This window comes from Lagenorhynchus albirostris, chromosome 9 (assembly GCF_949774975.1).
Source record: "Lagenorhynchus albirostris chromosome 9, mLagAlb1.1, whole genome shotgun sequence".
NCBI lineage: Eukaryota > Metazoa > Chordata > Mammalia > Artiodactyla > Delphinidae > Lagenorhynchus > Lagenorhynchus albirostris.
In genome coordinates this window covers 35,724,335-35,747,047 of record NC_083103.1, presented here as the reverse complement: position 1 = coordinate 35,747,047, position 22,713 = coordinate 35,724,335, and the positions used below count along the sequence as shown (strand labels likewise).

The window sequence follows — 22,713 nt, the reverse complement described above, 5'->3', positions numbered from 1 at the left end:
GTTACGAATTTAAAACAACTTAATGTAATTATATTTTCTATTTCCCCAAAGAGAAATTATTACCATATTTGATCAGTAAAGTTTAAATTTTGTTATCTATTCCTAGCCAGAAACATCATCATATATGAATAGGATTTAAAGTATTAGACCTTCTCGATAACATCTGTTTTTTTATTACACCAGGTAGTTTTGGATGTTGGTTGTGGAACTGGAATTCTCTCTATGTTTGCTGCTAAAGCTGGGGCAAAGAAGGTTCTTGGAGTTGATCAGTCTGAAATACTTTACCAGGCAATGCATATCATAAGGTAGATGCATTTTATGGCTTGACTTAAGATTATTTTTAAATTTAATGATTAATATCAATTGATTTTCTTGTCTTTAATAGCTATCCAATGCAGACTCAAGACACTTGTCTTTTAGTAAAAATTCATTCCAGAATAATAAGATTTTAAGTTGGATTGACCTAGACATGTTTGAGCTATGAATAATCTTTTCATTGTTCTTCTCATTGATGAGAATTATTTTTATCTAGTTTTCTGTCCTTCCAATTATGGCTATAGATATGCTGATTACAATAATATGAAATTAGAAATCATGGACATGTAGGGCAGTGTTAGAAGACTTGCTACAAAACTCAATATATCAGTAGTATTTCCTTTAGCAAATAGCAGTTCAACTAAAAAGACTAAGGATTATCTTTTTCTTTTTGACAACACTAGCCCTTGTGCCTCCTCAAATTAAAATAAGTAAATTCCAGAATGGCTACAAACTTAATTATGTTCTCTAAAAATATCTCCTCTCTTTGAGGAATTAAGTTAGTTAGGTTAATTGATCCGTGATTGATTTTACAGTTGGCTTATATCCTAGTAAGAAGACCTTCATTTGAATTACAGTCTTTAGAACTAGATTTTGTTAGCTGTGTACTTAACCAAAGCATGTTACAGTTGGAACTTTGGAATAATTTCCAGAATAATTTTAATAGCAGGCTTATTAGTGATTCTTTTTTCCCCCAGCTTTATTGAGATATAATTGACACATAATATTGTGTGAGTTTAAGGTGTAAAATGTATTGCTTTGATACATGAATATATTACAGAATGATTACCACCATAGCATTAGCTAACACCTCCATTGTGTCACATGAAATAATTACCATTACTTTTTTGTGTTGGAAACATTTAAGGTCTACTCTTTTAACAGCTTTTGCCATGCTTATGTTAGATTCTCGGCAATGATTCTTAAATGGTCCTCCCCACTGATACATATGTTTTTTTCTTAAAATTGGTTAATATTGATCATTTCTGATTCATATAAAATTTAATTATGTAAAATGTTTAAATTTTTAGATTTTATTGCATTGAAGTCTAGTGTTGTGGTTAAGAGTGCAAAGTTTGAGTCAGACAGGTTTGAGTCCTTGCTCTTTCCCTTCCCTGTTGTTTGAACTTCAGTTAAATTATATCTAACCTCTTTGAAACCTCAGTTGTTCTACTGTCAAAATGAAAATCATGATGACTACCTCATACGGTTGTGAGTAAGGTAAATAAGTTACAAGTAAGATATGCACCTCAGTCTCTTTGGCATATTGCGTGCCCTGGCATGTAGTAGGTATTCAGAAGTTAGCAACTGTTATTACTAACAAGTACTAAATTAATGTTAATGAAAAAATGACATTGCTCTTGCTTAGATTTTTTCATAGATAGAGGTTTGTGGTTATTATTTTCATATTAGAGAATATGCATCTATGTTGCATATGCATATTCAGTCCATAATCTAGTAAAGTTTTTTTTATTTCTTATGTTGCCATTAACTACAACATCATCATTTTGGGGGTTCTGTAAAGAGCACCCTCTCTTGCTTGTGCATTACCATCCAAACAGATGTGAGAACCACTGTCCCAAAGAAGAGATTGTTTTAGATGAATTATCAAAATTTTATTGTTGTGATAGTAAGATTACAGTAAGATATTTCTATTAGAAATTCTCATCTTATGAAAGACCATGTTCATTTATGTATTGATTTGTCATTTTTGATTTCTGTAAGGTGAGACTAGATGTGCTGTCATTTTAATTCCCTCATGGAAGAAAAAGATAGTGATAGCACTCATTTTATTTTGTTTTGTTTTCATTTTATTTCACAGAAGCCCTGATTCCTAGTGACTTTTTAGAAATATGTTTGTACAATGATTATAATCAAATTCATTGTGTATGAAATTTAGTGCTGGAGTGTATGGAAATTTTGCATGAGAGCATTTATTGAAAATGACTTAGCATTCAATTCTAGGTACTTAAATTTAACAATAAAAGTTGCTAACATTAACTTAGTACTTTCTATTTAATTATTTTTTGAGGTAGGTACAGAAACAGTACATATATATATATATTTGTTTTTATAGAGATTAGGAAATTGAGACACAGAGACTATGTAACTCTCCTTATTTGTAGTGCAGCCAGGATTAGATCCCAGGCAGCCTGACTCCATGGTCCATACTCAAAGCCAATTTACTATGCTGTCTCTCCATTTCACTACTCACAGTGCATGTATTGGTTGCATTCAGTAGTTTGCTTTACTTAGAACCTATAGAGTTTGAAAATCAGACCTTTTTGTTTTGGATGAGCCAACATTGTACTTTTCTTCAAAGATGTTCTCCTTTGCCTTTTTTTTTCCACATCTTTATTGGAGTATGAATGCTTTACAATGTTGTGTTAGTTTCTGCTGTACAACAAAGTGAATCAGCTATATGTATACATATATCCCCACATCCCCTCCTGCTTGAGCCTCCCTCCCACCCTCCCTATCCCACCTCTCTAGGTGGTTACAAAGCACCGAGCTGATCTCCCTGTGCTATGCAGCAGCTTCCCACTAGCCATCCATTTTACATTTGGTAGTGTGTACACGTCACTGCTACTCTCTCACTTCATCCCAGCTTCCCCTTCTCCCCATGCCCTCAAGTCTGTTCTCTACATCTGCGTCTTTATTCCTGCCCTGCCACTAGATTCATCAGTACCGCTTTTTAAAATTCCATATATATGTGTTAGCATATGGTACTTTTCTCTTTCTGACTTACTTCACTCTGTAGGACAGACTGTTGGTCCATCCATCTCACTACAAATAACTCAACTTTGTTCCTTTTATGGATCAGTAATATTCCCTTGTATATATGTGCCACATCTTCTTTATCCAGTCATCTGTTGATGGACATTTAGGTTGCTTCCATATCCTGGCTATTGTAAATAGTGCTGCAGTGAACATTGTGGTACATGACTCTTTTTGAATTATGGTTTTCTCAGGGTATATGCCCAGTAGTGGGATTGCTGGGTCATATGGTAGTTCTATTTTTAGTTTTTTAAGGAACCTCCATACTGTTTGCCATAGTGGCTGTATCAATTTGCATTCCCACCAACAGTGCAAGAGGGTTCCCTTTTCTCCACACCCTCTCCAGCATTTACTGTTTGTAGATTTTTTTGATGATGGCCATTCTGACCAGTGTGTGGTGATACCTCATTGTGGTTTTGATTTGCATTTCTCTAATGATTAGTGATGTTGAGCATCTTTTCATGCATTTGTTGGCCATCTGTATGTCTTCTTTGGAGAAATGTCTGTTTAGGTCTTTCGCCCATTTTTGGATTGGGTTGCTTGTTTTTTTGATACTGAGCTTCATGAGCTGCTTGTATATTTTGGAGATTACTCCTTTGTCAGTTGCTTCATTTGCAGATATTTTCTCTCCATTCTGAGAAATGGAAATTCTGTCTTTTCGTCTTGTTATGGTTTCCTTTGCTGTGCAAAAGCTTTTAAGTTTCATTAGGTCCCATTTGTTTATTTTTGTTTTTATTTCCATTTTTCTAAGAGGTGGGTCAAAAAGGATCTTGCTGTGATTTATGTCATAGAGTGTTCTGCCTATGTTTTCCTCTCAGAGTTTTATAGTGTCTGGCCCAAAAATAAATAGAGTTTATTTTTGTGTATGGCTTTTAGGGAGTGTTCTAATTTCATTCTTTTACATGTAGCTGTCCATTTTTCCCAGCACCATTTATTGAAGAGGTTGATTTTTCTCCATTGTATATTCTTACCTCCTTTATCAAAGGTAAGGTGACCATATGTGCATGGCTTTATCTCTGGGCTTTCTGTCCTGTTCCATTGATCTGTATTTCTGTTTTTGTGCCAGTACCATACTGTCTTGATGACTGTAGCTTTGTAGTATAGTCTGAAGTCAGGGAGCCTGATTCCACCAGCTCCGTTTTTCTTTCTCAAGATTGCTTTGGCTATTCAGGGTCTTTTGTGTTTCCATACAGATTGTAAAATTTCTTGTTCTAGTTCTGTGAAAAATGCCATTGGTAATTTGATAGGGATTGCATTGAACCTGTAGATTGCTTTGGGTAGTAAAGTCATTTTCACAATATTGATTCTTCCAATCCAGGAGCATGGTATATCTCTCCATCTGTTTATATTATCTTTGATTTCTTTCATCAGTGTTTTATAGTTTTCTGAATACAGGTCTTCTGCCTCCTTAGGTAGGTTTATTCCTAGGTATTTTATTCTCTTTGTTGAGATGGTAAATGGAATTGTTTCATTAATTTCTCTTTCTGATCTTTTGTTAGTGTATAGGAATGCAAGAGATTTCTGTGCATTAATTTTGTATCTTGCAACCCTACCAAATTCATTGATTAGTTCTAGTAGTTTTAATTATGGTTTCAATTTCATTACCTGTGATTTGTCTTTTTATATTTTCTAATTCTTCCTGGTTCAGTCTTGGAAGGTTGTACTTTTCCAGGAATTTGTCCATTTCTTTCAGGTTGTCCATTTTATTGGCATATAGTTGCTTGTAGTAGTCTCTTACGATCTTTTGTATTTCTGCGGTGTCAGTTGTAATCTCTCCTTTTTCATTTCTAATTTTATTGATTTGCATCCTCTCCCCTTTTTTCTTGATGAGTCTGGCTAAAGGTTTATCAATTTTGTTTATCTTTGCAAAGAACCAGCGTTTAGTTTTATTGATCTTTGCTATTGTTTTCTTTGTTTCTGTTTCATTTATTTCTGCTCTGATCTTTATGATTTCTTTCCTTCTATAATTTTGAGTTTTCTTTGTTCTTTTTCTAGTTACTTTAGGTATAAGGTAGATTGTTTATTTGAGATTTTTCTTGTTTCTTGAGGTGAGCCTGAATTGCTATGCACTTCCCTCTTAGAACTGCTTTTGCTGTGTCCCATAGGTTTTGGATCATCGTGTTTTCATTATCATTTGTTTCTAGGTATTTTTTGATTTCCTCTTTGATTTCTTCAGTAATCTCTTGGTTATTTAGCAGCACACTCTTTAGCCTCCATGTATTTGTGTTTTTTACTGTTATTTCCTTTAATTGGTTTCTAATCTCATAATGTTGTGGTTGGAAAAGATGCTTCATATGATTTCAGTTTTCTTAAATTTTCCAAGGTTTGATTTGTGACCCAAAATGTGATCTGTTCTGGAGAACGTTCTGTGTGCACTTGAGAAGAAAGTGTATTCTTCTGCTTTTGGGTGGAATGTCCTTAAGATATCAATTAAGTCTATCTGGTCTGTTGTGTCATTTAAAGCTTGTGGTTTCTTATTTATTTTCTGCCTGGATGATCTGTCTGTTGGTGTAAGTGGGGTGTTAAATTCCCCTACTATGATTGTGTTACTGTTGATCTCTCCTTTTATGGCTGTTAACATTTGCCTTATGTATTGAGGTGCTCCCATGTTGGGTGCATAAATATTTATAATTGTTATGTTTTCTTCTTGGATCGATCCCTTGATCATTATGTAGTGTCCTTCCTTATCTCTTGTAACTTTCTTTATTTTAAAGTCTATTTTATATGAGTATTGCTACTCCAGCTTTCTTATGATTTCCATTTGCATGGAATATCTTTTTCCATCGCCTCACTTTCAGTCTGTATGTGTCCCTAGGTCTGAAGTGGGTCTCTTGTAGACAACATACATATGGGTCTTGTTTTTGTATCCATTCAGCCAGTCTGTGTCTTTTGGTTGGAGCATTTAATCCATTTACATTCAAGGTCATTATTGATATGTATGTTCCTATTACCATTTTCTTAATTGATTTGGGTTTGTTTTTTTGGGTCTTTTTTATCTCTTGTGTTTCCTGCCTCCAGAAGTTCCTTTAGCACTTGTAAAGCTGGTTTGGTGGTGCTGAATTCTCTTAGCTTTTGCTTGTCTGTAAAGCTTTTGATTTCTCCATCAAATCTGAATGAGATCCTTTTTGGGTAAAGTAATCTTCATTTTAGGTAGGCTCCCTGGTGCCTAAGTGGACTGGGAGAGCACTGGCCGTGTTCTCTTCCATGCCCCCCCATGCCCACTGTCTCCCCCAGGATCTCCCTGGTCCCCGCTGGACCCCTAACTGTGTGTGTGTCCCACTGGGTGTAGGAACTCCTCTCCTCCCCCAGCTACCCCTCAGGGATGCCCGTCCGGGAGGTCCGGCCTTTACTTTTGCTCCCCCTTCCCTCCCTCCCACTCCCTCAGGACCCTCGTGGCTGGAGGGGGCCTAGGTGGGCAGAAGATCAGGCCCAGGATCTCAGCAAGCTCCTGGGGCCCCAAGTGGGCAGGGGAAAGCTGGCCACACTCCCTTTTGATCCTCTGCCCTCCCAGTGGTCCCCAATTTCTGCCTTCGGACATGGGATCCCTTCCCCTCCCCCAGCCACCCCTCTCACCACCAGTCCCGTCCTGCCTTCACTTTTCCTCCCCCCTCACTCCCCCCCATAGCTCCCGTCCTACCCAGTCGCTGGGGGTTCCTTCCATCCCCTTAGGTGTCCATGGTGCCCCACTGGTGCCTGGTAGGTGCCCTGGTTGTTCAGAGACGTGAATTCCGTGTCCTCCTAGTATGCCATCTTGACTCCACCCCCTGCATTTTTTATATTGTGAAAAGATAGCTATTTCCATAGTGTTCTCAGCATCTCTCCTTTGTTTTCCATTCGAATATTTGAAATTTATACTGTGGGGTGATATAACCTCTGTTCTTCTGTTTGTGAATGTCCCTGTAGAAGAATATTCAGGAAACAGTTTATGTTAATATTCCCAGCATTTACTGGCCCATTATTCTACCAGTTGAGGAGGCAGAATAGCATACTTCTCTCAGCATCCGGAACCAAATGACTTGATTTCTAATTTTGGCTTTTTGACTATTTAGCTTTATGAAAATGGGAAAATTGCTTAACTTCTTTAACCCTGGTCTCTTTTTTTTTTTTTTTTTTTTTTTGCGGTACGCGGCCCTCTCACTGTTGTGGCCTCTCTCGCTGCGGAGCACAGGCTCCAGACGCACAGGCTCAGCGGCCATGGCTCACGGGCCCAGCCGCTCTGCGGCATGTGGGATCTTCTCAGACTGGGGCACGAACCCGCGTTCCCTGCATCAGCAGGCGGACTCTCAACCACGGCGCCACCAGGGAAGCCCTGGTCTCTTCATTTATAAGATGGGGTTGATGGTAGTACCTATCTCACAAGATTATTATAAGGATTGAATCCATTTATGGTGCTTTACCAAGTGGCTGACATGTAACTGCTTACTAAATGTTAGTAATTATAATAATATTAGGTGATAATTGTAGTGGTATGTTTGGCTTGGCACCAGTGCCTCCAATAATACTTTACATTTGATTGGTTATGTTTCTAAAATGATCATTTCTTGCAGCTATCCCACCAACATATGATGACTCTCTTTTTTGTATTCTTTCTGTTTCACAGTCTGTTCTCTTACACCATAAAACTTCAAGCATTAGCCAGCTGTATTCCGTATTCACTCTCCTCCCTTGAAATCTACCCTAAGCTTCTCTTATACTTGTCTATTATTGCACTGGAGTTTTCTAGAACTATCATCAGTCAGTGAAAGCAACTCTTCTGATTAGCACAGAAGAACTCTGTGATTGTCTTTAGCAATTCTGAAGCTTCTTTCTCTGTCAGAAATCTATACACAGCAGGATTTCTCTAAAACTCCATAAGCTTACATCTGAAAAAAGTACTTTAAATTCTAAAAGATGGATACTTTTAAAATACATGTTTCTTTATTCTTTTAGATATATTCGACTTAAAATCCTTGAATTGTGTTCAAAGTAATGATAAAATAATTATTTCTTTTCTTTGTTTAAAAAACAGATCTAACATTTCTAAAGAAATGAGTGTAGAATGGAGTAAGTTTTGGCTTTAATGTAAACTAATATATATATATTAGGGCTTATATACATATATAAATTATTTGTATATAAATTGGGACTTAATAAGAAAGTCAGGCTTGCAGTTCTGAGGTTGTAGACATGAATAAAGTAGAATGTGGATTTTTAAAGGTGTTATATTAACGGGCAAATAGAACTCAAAGTGAATATGGAAGGAATGAAAAATTGTTTCTTTTTCTAGCTGTCACATTCCAGTGAATGATCATTTCAGAAACATAAACTTACCTAAGGACAGCAAAGCTATTCAGTTGCCAGACAGTTGTATCCAGTGTTCACCCTCAGGAAGCAGAGGTAGCTTCTGGCAATATTTTTACCATTACTCTGGCTGCCTTTGGTTTCTCATTGACTCTGCTGTGGAATAGCTCATTATTCAGACTTTTGGATGTTATTGCAGAGGAGTTTTCATGAGAAGATTGATCTATCATATGGCTACAATGCAGTGCTTTCAATCTCAGTATGACATTAAAGATGCAGTCTTTTATATTGCCTGTGTCTAGAATACTGTTAAAAATGAAACATTAAGAAAAGCCTAGATCTGTTGTCATATTTATGTAAATGTCCTTCTCTGGATTCTAGGATAGGAGCTTTATCTTCTTAATATTCTTATCCCTATAACACCTGGCAAAGTGTCTTATATGTGGTAGATACTTAGTGAAAGGTTTCTGAGAAGAATAAAGTTAATGAATTTAAAGATAGTGGTGGTATATATAATATTTGGAACAAGATCACAAAATGCACCGGATAAATCCTTGAAGTAAGGGATGTTTCTTCATATTTGTTTATAAATATAATAGAAATAATAGAAGAGCAAGTGAAAGCTGAAGGGAACTTTGAACCACTGATGAAGCTAAAATGGTAAAAAAAAAAAAATTGCTGCTCAGGAGTCTTCTAATGAAGGTAATGAAGGTGATCAAGACGACTTACGTGGAAACTAAATTCAGTTTTTCTTGTGTCCCACCATCCCCTTAATTTTGTGTCAACTCAGTGGTCCTGTCTTGGGGGTCCTGTGACTACCCACTAGTTCAGTGGTTCACTGGAAGAACTCACATGACTCAATATAAAGTTGTGTTCACAGCTAAGATTTATTACAGCAAAGGATATAGTCCAGGGACAGTAAGAAAAAGATATCCATAGGTAAGGAGGTCATGTACAGGCTTCCACAAAATCCTTTCTTCTCTGCAAGAGTCACGCAAGATGTACTTTTCCTTCTAGCTGTGAACCTCAGAGACTCTTATGAGATGTCTCTACCCAAGGAAGTTTGCTTGAGTCTTAGAGTCTATAGTTCTCACTGTTCACGTAGGCACATACCTGTTGGTGACCAGCCATTGTACAAACCCATGTCAGATACCAGGTACATATCATTAATCTTCATGTTTACTTTAAACATTGCTGTCCTCCTGATTTGTCTTGGTCCACAGCTTCATGTGTATAGAATAGCATCATTAACCAGAAACTACATGAATGTTCAGGAGTTTTGTTCTTAGGGTTTGATGAAGAATTATTGACATGGTTACAGAGATAAGTAAGAACTGAGAGAACAGACCTGCATTAACTCTTCTCACAGGTCAAAATGGGAACCTGGGACTCAAACTTGACGTCTCCATCAGCAAACTTGCTGGAGATAGAGTCCTCTTGAAAAGCCTTACTGTTTCTCAGATCCATCCGTTGTCTACAGTTGATGTGTCTTTTATATTTATTTATTTATTTATATTTATTTTTGGCTGCGTTGGGTCTTTGTTGCTGCACTCGGGCTTTCTCTAGTTGCAGCGAGCAGGAGCTACTCTTTGTTGCGGTGGGTGTGCTTCTCATTGCGGTGGCTTCTCTTGTTTTGGAGCATGGGCTCTAGTCGCACAGCCTTCAGTAGTTGTGGCACGAGGTCTTGGTAGTTGTGGCTCACAGGCTCTAGAGCACAGGCTCAGTAGTTTTGGCGCACGGGCTTAGTTGCTCTGTGGCATGTGGGATCTTCCCGGACCAGGGATCGAACCCGTGTCCCCTGCATTGGCAGGCGGATTATTAACCGCTGAGCCACCAGCGAAGTCCCTCATTGATGTTTCTTAAATCCATGCCTTAATTCACATTCTTGTATTGCGTATATACTCACATGAATTAACACATCTGCACATAAGTAGCTCGGTTATTTGTATTCAGTTATTTGGTCTTCTGTCATGTACTCTCTCAGTGCAGCCAGATTGACTTTCCTACCAATTCTCTTCCCCTTTAAATAAATAAAGGAAGAAAGGGGAAAAAGTTGTTTTTGTGTTGGGAAGACATGAGAGAATAAAGGAGAAACTAAAAATTACCTCTAATCCTGGTATGAGATCTCACTTTAAAGACTTAGGTTACAGGAGATGAAATACATGAAAATGTAAGCTTTACTAAAAATATAAGCTCCCTAAGGTTAGACAGGGATTTTTCTCCATTTCATTCACGGATGTGCCCCAACCTCCTGGGAGGGTACCAGGCACACAGGTAGGTATTCAGTGTACATACTTACTCAATGAATGAATGAATGAATGAATGTATTTTCAAGATCCAGGACATCAAACATTCAAAGCCAGATAAATTGTCAGCACGGAAGACTGAAAACCTATTGTCTCTGCTTGAATCCAGGTTATTCTTTCTTCATTTTTTTTCATTGTGTTAGAAGCTAAGCTATTGCTAATTTTAAATAATAAATGTCCCCAGTGTTAGTAATTGCACAGCTACACTCCTGTAAACACAAATGGTACATTTGGGAGGGAGGCAGCTCATGGAATAGCTTTGTTCTGATTGCAAGTCTGGCCCCTGCATTGAAATTATCTGCCTGGTAATACTTGTTGTTTATGAGATGTCCTTACATCTTTCCCCTATCTCAAATAGTTAAGGATTCCTTTTGTTTTACATTTATGAATGGAGGACTAGATTATTTCATAAAGGTAATTGGTATGGGTTTTCTCTCATCTCTCTGAGAAGAAGGGAGGGAGATCTGTTCTGGGCACCACTTTTCCTATGATTTTTCAGTTCCTTTGTCACTTCCACTTTGTATACCTCTTGACATCAGGGATTTGTGTTGTGAAAAATGGCTCCCACCTCCACTACAGTCTTCTCTGATGTGTGCACTGAGCACTGGGTCCTTCTTCACAAGTTTACCAAAATGATTTGAGTCTCCTTTTTTCCCCACTGAATTTATCAGAATCTTTGGTTGTTTGATATCACCTTCTAAAATCTCCATGAGTTTATAAATTTATTGCATTTTGTATTACTTTATTGTCATTTCAGCATGCTTGGGGAACAAGAGAGAAATATGTATGCTTGGGTGCCATAGCTAACTGAAAGCAAAGTAATACTATACCTTGTATATTTTTATATCAGGGTATTCCCTCCCTGTCCCCCTGCCCCATATGCATTGTGAAAAAATAGTTGTTATCACCCATGTATTCTTCTAGGTAAACTTTATAATAATTTTGTCACCAGCTTTAAATGCCATTTAGTTGATAAGGTGTTCATTGTATGAACCCCTGTGGTACTTTATGCTGTTTGCACGTCTCTCTCTCTGCTGGACCATGTTCTTTCTTAGAACCTAGACTATGTCTTTTATCAAAATCACATTGGGCAGAGGTACATTACAAATTTGATCCTATATTTCTCATTCTAAAAATCCTGAAATGTCTCCTCATTATCTCTAAATAAAATCTAGACTCCTTTGCATCCCCTGTAACTACCTCCCAACTTTGTCACTACATACTACCTCTTGTTGTTCTAATCATACTAAACTATTTATAGCTCTTCAAACTTGGAATTTCTCTTCCATACACACACACGCACACACACACACAACCACAGGCAGTTTGTGCACACAGAGATGAGGCACCCTCCTTTACCCCCATGCTTGCATACGTCTTTGTGGATGCTCTGTTTTTTCCTGACTAAGCTCAAATGTCACTTAGTTAAGGGCTTATATTAGCTCCTGTGGACCCTGTGTTCTTTACTGCTCTGAATCCCTTAGACCATGTTCTTAAGTGCACAGACCATGTCTTTTATCTCTGTATGCCCAGTATCAGATAATCATGATGATGTCCCTGTATCATGAGATAAAACTTAAATTGCTACTTTTAAGATAGGAAATAATATAGGATAGTGATTGTTGTTCTAACAAAATGTTCACTTAGAAAAATAGATAATTTGTGTTTATTGGATTAGTTAAGAGACTTACTTAGCGTACTCTTTTTATTATGGTGTTGTATTTCTATAGATTAAATCTATGCTAGTTTTTGAGCAGGTGTTTCCAGAGATAGAATTCATTTCGAATGCTTTTTTTTTGCGTTACGCGGGCCTCTCACTGTTGTGGCCTCTCCCATTGCGGAGCACAGGCTCCGGACGCGCAGGCTTAGAGGCCATGGCTCACGGGCCCAGCCGCTCCGCGGCATGTGGGATCTTCCCAGACCGGGGCACGAACCCGTGTCCCCTGCATCGGCAGGCGGACTCTCAACCACTGCGCCACCAGGGAAGCCCTCGAATGCTTTTATGCTAATGTAAGGTTTAGTGATTGGACACTTGAGAAAAGAAAAATAAGTAAAATCTATAGTTTCTTTCATGAATGGTAAATCAGGTGGTGATTAAGCTGAGCAGTCTCATAAAAGGGGTTATCTACATGAATGATATCTGTTGTGATGTTTTAATACAGAATTACTGGGAATTATGGCCTTTGTCTTTTTTTCTGTATTCCCTGAAATCTTAATCTTTCCGGTTATATTTATATTTGAACAAGTAATTACTGAGGCAAATAGGATTATGACTTGTAGCAGACAATAAACAGCCTGAGCAGATGGCCTTTTACAGGATACACCTTGTTTCGCATGAGCATTCTGAAGATATTTCTATGGCAGTGGGAACATTTGCTCTTTTTAGAAGATTGCTTTCTGTTTCCTTTGAAGTGTTTGTAGTTGTGAAAGCCCAATTAAATATTGCAGTAAATAGTAAGCAACTGCAGCAATTTTTTCATAGAGAATTTTATTAAGTACCTCTTTGAAAAAACTCAGACGGGATATAAACATCCTTTCTTTTTTACCTTTGTGTGAGATATACATATTAAAAAGTGCATAACACATAAATTATATGTCCTAATATGCATATGTATGGATAAATAATAGGAAAGAGAACATTTCCAGCACTTTAGAATTCCTCCCACCTCCTTTTGCCCTTTTTCAGTCAGATGCTCTCCCTGCTTGATTGAGGTAAGTACCATACTGACTTTGGTGGTAATCACTTACTTTATATTGCTTTATATATTAACCACGTAAATGGGCATAGTTTAGTTTACTCAATTTTGACCTTTAGATAAATGAAATCATATGCATTCTTTTTGTCTAGCTTGTTTTGCTCAACATTACTTTTAGTGTTCATTCATGTTTATTGTTATATAGAATGCCATTGATTAATATATCCCAATTTATCTTTTCTGTTCTTGATGGGAATTTTTGTGTTTTCCAGTTTAGGTCTGTTAAGAATGATTTTGTTATGAACTTTCTGTACATGTGCCTGGTACACACATCTGTGGGGTATATATTTACATATAAAATTGCAGGCTTTAGGGTATACATATCTTCAGATTTTCTCAGCATTGCCAGGCTATTTTCCAGAGTGGTTATACCAATTTATACTTCTGCCAATAGTATATAACAGTTCTGGTTGGTATTGCCTACCTTTAAGAATTTTTTCCAGTTGGTTGTATAGCAGTATCTCATTGCAATTTAAATTTGCACTTCTGTGATTGTCAGTGAGGCTGAGCATCTTTTCATGTGATTATTGGACATTTGGATTTCCTTTTCTGTGAAATACCTGTTTATGTCTTTTGTTCAGGTTTCCATTGAGTTGGGCCTTTTTATTATTTGTAGGCAATCTTTAAATTTCTTTTTATTTGATTTGTTTATAGATTTTATGTAATGAAAAAGTTCTCATTCTTGCTTGCTATTTCACTCTCTTCATAGTGACTTTAATGTATTGAAATTCTCAGTTTTCATGAGCATCATTCATGTTTATGGTTGCCACTATATGTGAGTTGGGTAAGAAGTCTTATGGAGGTGTTTTCCTATATTCTCTTATAAATTTTATAGTTGTGTTTTTTACATTTAAGTTTGTAATCTACCAGGCATTGTTTTTTGTATATGGTATGAGGTAGTGATCCAGCTTTTTATTATTACTATTATTATTATTATTTGTAATCTGTTTAAATGACCTAGTTGTCCCAGTCTCAGTTAATGCAGAGACCATTCTTTCCTCTCTACTTTGCACTGTCATATTTGTTGGGAATCAGGCATCCATATATGAGGCCAGTATAACCTTTATACCAAAACTCTACTAAGGCAGTAGAACAGAAAATTACAGGTCATTCATTTGTGAACATATGTGCAGACATCCTATACAAAATATTAGAAAATTAATTGAGCAATATATTGGAAGGTAATAAAGTTTATCCCAGGAATACAAGTTTGGTTAAATTTGAGAAAATCAACCAGAAAAATATTTTGAGATATCTCAGGGAAAAAAGTTTGATAAAATTCCATATCACTTCAGTGTATCTATATATTAAAACTCTTAGCAAACTAGAACTAGAATGTTATATTGTAACATGGCACAGTGTATCTACAAAAACCAGAATTACAGCCTAGAACTTGATGAAGCTTTGAAAGCATTCACTTTAAGTTCAGTAACAGGACAGGGATACTTGCCATCACCTTTTCTATTCAACACTGTAAAGGAGATCCTAGACAGTGGAGCAAGGCAATAAAAAGAAGGGTATAAGAATTGGAAATGAAGGAACAAGACTGTTCTTGTTCCCTAGTAATATGTTTGTGAATATTGATATCAGAAATAAGCTATAAATAAGTTATTACAATAATAAAGTATCAAGGTGCTGAATACTTTAATTTTTTTTATTTGACGTATAGTTGATTTACTGTTGTGTTAGTTTCTGGTGTACAGCAAAGTGATTAAGTTATACATATATACTTTTTCATCTTCTTTTCTATTATCATTTATTAAAAGATACTGAATATAGTTCCCTGTGCTATACAGTAGGACCTTGTTGTTTATCTGTCTTAATATATAGCAGTTTGTATCTGCTAATCCCAAACTCCTAATTTATCCCTGTCCTCTGTCCCTCTCTGCCTTTCCCCTTTGGTAACCATAAGTTTGTTCTCTATTTCTGTGCCTCTGTTTCGTATATAAGTTCGTTTTTATTACTTTTTAGATTCCACATATGAATGATATCATACAGTATTTATCTTTCTCTGTCTGACTTGTTTCACTAAGCATAATATTCTCTAGGTCCATCCATGTTGCTGCAGGTGGCAATATTTCATTCTTTTTAATGGCTGATTAGTATTCCATTGTGTGTGTGCGTGTGTGTGTGTGTGTGTGTGTGTGTGTGTGTGTCTGTGTATCATATCTTCTTACTCCAGTCATCTGTTGCTGGGCACTTGCGTTGCTTCCATGTCTTAGCTATTGTATATGGTGCTGCTGTGAGCACTGTGGTGAATGTATCTTTTTGAATTAGTGTTTCTGTTTTATCTGGATATATACCCAGGAATGGAATTGCTGGATCATGTGGTATTTCTGTTTTTAGTTTTTTAAGGAACCTCCATACTGTTTTCCATAGTACCTGCACCAATTTACATTCCCAGTAGCAGTGTAAGAGAGTTCCCTTTTCTCCACATCCTCTGCAGCATTTATTATTTATAGACTTTTTAAAGATGGCCATTCTGACTGGTGTAAGGTGGTACTTCATTGTAGTTTTGATTTGCATTTCTCTAATAACTAGTGATGTTGAGCATCTTTTCATGTGCCTATTGACCATCTGTATGTCTTCTTTGGAGAAATGTCTACTTAGGTCTTCCGCCCATTTTTTCATCGAGATGTTTGTTTTTTTATTATTGAGTATTATGAGCTGTTTGTATATTTTGGAAATTAAGCCCTTGTCAGTTGCATCATTTGCAAATATTTTCTCCCAGTCTGTAGGTTGTCTTTTTGTTTTGTTTTGTTTATGGTTTCCTTTGCTGTACAAAGTTTGATTAGGTCCCATTTGTTGATTTTTGCTTTAATTTTTATTGCCTTGGGAGACTGACCTAAGAAAATACTGTTACAATTTACCTCAGAGACTGTTTTGCCTATGTTCTCTTCTAGGAGTTTTATGGTATCATGTCTTATATTTGAGTCTTTAAGCCATTTTGAGTTTATTTTTGTGTATGGTGTGAGGGGTTTACATGCGGCTGTCCAGCTTTCCCATCACCACTTGCAGAAGAGACTGTCTTTTCTCTACTGTATATTCTTGCCTCCTAGGTCGAAGATTAATTGACTGTAGGTGGTGGGTTTATTTTCGGGCTCTCTTTTCTGTTCCATTGATCCATATGTCTGTTTTTGTGCCAATACCATGCTCTTTTTTTTTTTTTTTTTTTTTTGCGGTACACGGGCCTCTCACTGCTGTGGCCTCTCCTGTTGCAGAGCATAGGCTCCGGACACGCAGGCTCAGCGGCCATGGCTCACCAGCCCAGCCGCTCCATGGCATGTGGGATCTTCCCGGACTGGGGCACGAACCCATGCCCCCTGCATCAGCAGGTGGACCTTCAACCACTGTGCCACCAGGGAAGCCCCATACCATGCTCTTTTGATTAGTGTAGCTTTATAGTATTGTCTGAACTTTGGGAGGGTTATGCTTTCAGCTTTGTTCTTTTTCCTCAGGATTACTTTGGCAATTCTGGGTCTTTTGTGGTTCCATATAAATTGTAGGATTATTTGTTCTAGTTCTTTGAAAAATGTCATAGCTAATTTGATAGGGATCACATTCAATCTGTAGCTTGCTTTGGGTAGTATGGCCATTTTAACAATATTAATTCTTCCAGTCCAAGAACATGGGATATCTATCTGTTTCTTTAAATCATCTTCAGTTTCCTTTACCAGTGTTTTATAGTTCTCAGTGTATAAGTCTTTCACCTCCTTGGTCAGGTTTATTCCTAAGTATTTTTTTTTTAATGCAATTTTAAAAGGGATTTTTTTTTTTTTACTTTCCTTTCTGATATTTCATTTTTAGTGTAAAGAAATGCAACAGATTTCTGTATGTTACCCTTGTATCCTGCTACCTTGCTGAATTTGTTTATCAGTTCTAGTAGTTTTTGTGTGGAGGCTTTAGGTTTTTCTATATAAAGTATCATATCATCTGCATGTAATGACAATTTTATCTCTTCCCTTCCAATTTGGATACCTTTTATTTCTTTTTCTTGTCTGATTGCTGTGGCTAGGACTTCCAATACTGTATTGAATAGAAGCAGTGAGAGTGGTCGTTCTTGTCTTCTTCCTGAATTTAGTGGGAAGGCTTTCAGCTTTTCACCATTTGGTTTGTTGAAAATTTTTGCGTGTATATTCATCAAAGATATTGGCCTCTACTGTATATGTGTGTGTGTGTATTTTCTTTTTTTTTTTGTAGTGTCTTTGTCTGCTTTTGGTATCAGTGTGATGATGGTGGCTTCATAGAATGACTTTGGAGGTGTTCCCTCCTCTTCAGTCTTTTGGAATAGTTTGAGAAGGATTGGTATATATTCTTCTTTGTATGTTTGGTAAAGTTCCTCAGTGAAGCCATGTGGTCCTGGACTTCTGTTAGCAGGGAGTTTTTTAATTACAGATTCTGTTTCACTTCTAGTGATTGTTCTGTTCAAATTATCTGTTTCTTCTTGATGAAATTTTAGTGGGCTGTATGTTTCTAGAACTTGTCCATTTCTTCTAAGTTGTCCAATTTATTGGCATATAATTGTTCATAGTACTGAATACATAATTAATATGTAAAAATCAATTGTATTTCTGTAAAGAACATGAAACACACACTGAAAATTAAAGTATATCAAAGTGTATTGTTAATATTTCTAACCTCCTTCCAGACAATGCAAGGACGTTAAGTCACTTTTTTTTTTTTTTTTTTTTTTTTGCGGTACTCGGGCCTCTCACTGCTGTGGCCTCTCCTGCTGTGGAGCACAGGCTCCGGACGCGCAGGCTCAGCGGCCATGGCTCACGGGCCCAGCTGCTCCACGGCATGTGGGATCCTCCTGGACCGGGGCACGAACCCGTGTCCCCTGCATCGGCAGGCGGACTCTCAACCACTGCGCCACCAGGGAAGCCCATTAAGTCACTTTTAATGGAAAATTCATCCAAGGGATGAATATCCCCCAATAGATGCTGTGCATGAACTACCAGTCAGCTGTTGTAACAACTTCTTCCCCATTTTACCCTCTGACATTGGTCAGTATTTCCTTGCCATGTATTTCTCTGGTATCTTTAATCTTACAACATTTTCTACAATGATTTCTGCAAAGAAAAAACCTGTGAAGACCCTAATGACTACCAGGATTTGAACCATTCTCTACAAAGCTTATTAATAACTCAGTAGAAATGTTATCTAATTTCTCTTTTTCACATCATATTTCGAAAGCTATCTAAACTCCCCTCTCAGTGAGCTGGTTTTTGTTTCCTCCCTCTGTTTTTTCTCCTGTTGATGCCCCCTTTCTTTTGTATGTCAAAAACATCATGCAGTACTATTCTTGGTAACTGAACAAAGTAATCAGATACTGCCTCCTGAATATTCTCTTGGCTTCCCAATAACAAGATTACATAAAGTGCTCAAGAAGGAGGAGTTGCTGATTTCCACATCTGTTCTTATCTTTGCCAATAGCATTAAATTATATTGTTATCATAAAGCCAGTCTAAGTTGACTTGCATGCATAACATGCCTACTGTTTTAGAGAACTGTTCTACTTGAGGGTTAGGGTGATGACAAGGGATTACCTCTCTTGAGATAGATAAACTGCAGCCCTGCTCTTACTCACTGTAGTAGTTTAGTTGTTGTATCACCTGGAAGCATCTGTTCACAGCCTCTTAGGGATCTATCATCGACCCAAGTAATCCTTTCTACTCAGTTGTATGTAAAATAAGTGATGGTATCCTCCTGATTGTTTATCCATGCCAGTAATGATTTCACCAGCATTTTCTGGGATGTCTCTCAAAAATGTCCTCTTTCACAAAATATTCTCAGCACTCAGTCCTCTGACCATGTCCTCCTCCGTTTGTATCGTCTTTGGGGGTAACCCCAAGCTTTAAGTTCATTACTTTCTTAGTGGATACTTCATCTTCCCAGGCAGCCATATAAGCATAAGAAGGCCTTCCAGTGAGAGGAAAAACTGTTCTTCTGGTCCTTTCTCTTGCCATCATCTCTTCTCTGAAAAGACTGGCATTTTTTTAGAAATGCTAGTAACTGCCAGATAGTGTAATTTTTTACTATCTTCCTCTCTGCCTGCTGCTGCCTTTCAGGCCAGTAGCTACTTTCTCTGAATCTCAGTTTTGCCACTTCATACCAAGGATGAGTAGGCAGCTATCCCAGGATTAGATCCTCCTCTTATTTTTCAGTCTCCTCCTTTTTCTGGCTAAAAAGTGCCTCAGCCTTTTTGATTCATGGATCTGTATGAGTCCTCCTCACAGCACTACTCTGAGATAAAATATTTTCAAATCAGACACACAGAAACCTGATTACCCAGGATTACCCAGAGAGATTATCCAGTATTAAGCTTTATTAATAATTTCAATGATACAGGCAATCAAGAGACTCAGAAAAAGCAAGGAGCAATCTGGTACATAGAGCAGGACTACTTACTGTGGAAGTTAATAACCTGTGCACCTTACTTAGAGGCCTGTCTACTCTAGGCCAGAGTGTGCATGTCTAATACAGGGAAGGGAAGAATAAAGAAGTTGCTTTTCATGTCCCAGACTTCTCCCTGATTAGTCTGGACCTCTTAACTGCCCGTATTTTTGAAATTATTTGTGAAGCCTGACACTGGGTAAAATCTCTGGCTTATGTGAGTCAGATTTGACAGTCTGATCCTTATTCACTCACCGAGATATGTCCATTCTCTTTTCTCATTACTTCCTATTGGGACATAGAAATGCTGTTTTGTTTACATATTGTCTGAGAGCTGATCCTAAAATTCATATGGAAAACACAAATGACCTAGAATATCCAAAAGAATTTTAAAAGAAGAATAAAGGACATACACTGTCAGACTTCATGACTTGATTTAAAGCTATAAAAATCAAGAAACTGTTGTATTAGCATAAGGATATGCATCGAAATCTTGGGGCAGAATTGGAAGTTCAGAAATAAGCTTACACATTATGTTTAATTGATTTTTGACAACGATTCTGAAGTAATTCCATGGGTTGGTAATACTTTTTCTTCAACAAAGTTGAAACTATCACTTGTGATAGTTTTTCCAGCAAAGTTTTTTCATTATATATGAAAATAATGATCATGATGCTATATTGGAAAAAATAACTTAAAATGGAAACTAAAAAAAATTTAGAAGAAAACATAGGTGAAAATATTTGATGTAGGCAAAGATTTCTTAGATATGTCACCAAAAGCATGAACCTCAAAAGAAAAATATGATAAATTGGTTTTTATCAAAATTAAAAACTTCAGCTCTTCAAACATATCATTAAAAAAATGAAAAAGCCACAGAATGGAAGAAAATATTCACTGTACTTAAATCCATCAGGGTTTTTATCCAGAAGATGTAAAGAACTCTTAAAATTCAATAATAAGAAGACAACTGAGCCAATTTTTTAAATGGGCAAAAAATTTGAACAAAAGATGATAGGGGAATATGGCCAGTAAGCATATGGAAAAAATACTTGGCCATTAGGAAAATGCAACTTTTAACCATGATGAGATCTTAACACACAGTTAAAATTTAAAAGATCAGCAATACTAAGATGACTAGGTTGTGAAGCTATAGAGAAAACCATAATTCAAAAAGACACATACACCCCAGTGTTCATTGCAGCACTATTTACAATAGCCAGGTCATGGAAGCAACCTAAATGCCCATCGACAGATGAATGGATAAAGAAAATGTGGTACATATATACAGTGGAATATTACTCAGCCCTAAAAAGGAACGAAATTGGGTCATTTTTAGAGATGTGGATGTTGTACAGAGTGAAGTAAGTCAGAAAGAGAAAAACAAATATCGTATATTAACGCATATATGTAGAACCTAGAAAAATGGTACAGATGAACCTTTTTGCAGGGCAGAAATTGAGACACAGATGTAGAAAACAAACGTATGGACACCAAGCGGGGAAAGCAACGGCGGGGTGTGTGTGTGTGCTGAATTGGGCGATTGGGATTGACACGTACACACTGATGTGTATAAGATTGATGACTAATAAGAACCTGCTGTATAAAAAAATAAAATAAAATTCAAAAATTTAAAAAGGAATGCTCATATATTGCTTGTTGGAATGTATAATTGTATATGAACTTTGTAAAACAAAATTGCAGTTTCCTAAAAAGTTCTATCACTTCCATTTAACAGAGCAGTTCTTGTACATAAATGTTAATAGCAGCTTTATTCATTATAGTACAAAGCTGGAATAATCCAGAATTCCATCCCCAGGTGTGTGGGTGAACAAAAGTGTTTTCTTCATACAGTGGAATACTACTCAACAATACCTAGGAATAGAGCTACTGATATACAGAAACATATGCATGAATCTAAAGAGTATGCTTTTTGAAAGAAACCAGACACAAAGGGGTACATTCAGTATGATTCCATTTATGTAAAACTCTACAAAATAACAAACTTTAAAACAAATAAATTTATTTATTTATGGTTGCCGTTGGGTGTTTGTTGCAGTGTGCGGGCTTTCTGTAGTTGCGGCGAGCGGGGGCTACTCTTTGTTGCAGTGCGTGGGCTTCTCACTGAGGTGGCTTCTCTTGTTGTGGAGCACGGGCTCTAGGCACGCGGGCTTCAGTAGTTGTGGCTTGTGGTCTCAGTAGTTGTGGCTCGTGGGCTCTAGAGCTCAGTCTCAGTAGTCGTGGTACACAGGCTTAGTTGCTCCGCGGCATGTGGGATCTTCCCAGACCAGGGCTCAAACCCATGTCCCCTGCATTGGCAGGCAGATTCTTAACCACTGCACCACCAGGGAAGTCCCCAAAATACAAATTTTAATACGTAGTAAAAGAAAGAAATCAGTGCTTGCCTGTGGATGGGAGGATTTTCTGGAAGGAGCACTAATGAATCTTTGTAAGAAAATAGAAATGTCTGTATATTGATAGTGGTGGTGGTGGTCACCCAAGTATATCTGTTTTTTTTTTAATTCAATAAAATTTACCCTTAAAATGCATTTAATCTTACATATATAATACCTCAGTGAAATTTGGGTGGAAAATCCCTCCTTTGTTAGCAGAAGAAATCCTTTATAATTCAGATGTACATCCTTTGAAGGTTGTGAGTTTATTTAATTAGATACAAGCTTAGTAGCTTGCTTTTAGCTTTTTGGAATTATCTCTTTAACTCTGTTGTTCATTTGAAATTGCAAAAGGAGGGGGTGAAAAATATGTGCTAATCTAGTGATCAAGCATGTAAAAATATCTAATTAATGGTATTGGACAAGGTTAAATTATTTATGATGGGAGGAGAATTTCAAGTTTTACACAGCATACGGTATTTTGTTATT

At 37.0% G+C, this 22,713-nt stretch overlaps 1 protein-coding gene across 9 annotated transcripts in view; it reads left to right on the top strand.

Annotated features, from left to right (window-relative positions):
- Window positions 1–22,713, top strand: part of PRMT3 (protein arginine methyltransferase 3) — a 137,737-nt gene that overhangs the window by 28,617 nt on the left and 86,407 nt on the right. For 8 of the 9 annotated variants that reach the window (XR_009542408.1, XR_009542410.1, XR_009542409.1 and 5 more), the window contains one exon: window positions 184–305. The exons of the other annotated variant lie outside the window; for it this stretch is intronic. Coding sequence is in view for 5 of the 8 variants with exons in the window: in XM_060159520.1 (XP_060015503.1) it covers window positions 184–305 (122 nt within the window). In the remaining 3 variants the exon portion in view is untranslated. The remainder of the gene's footprint in view (window positions 1–183; window positions 306–22,713) is intronic. 9 annotated transcript variants of the gene reach the window in all.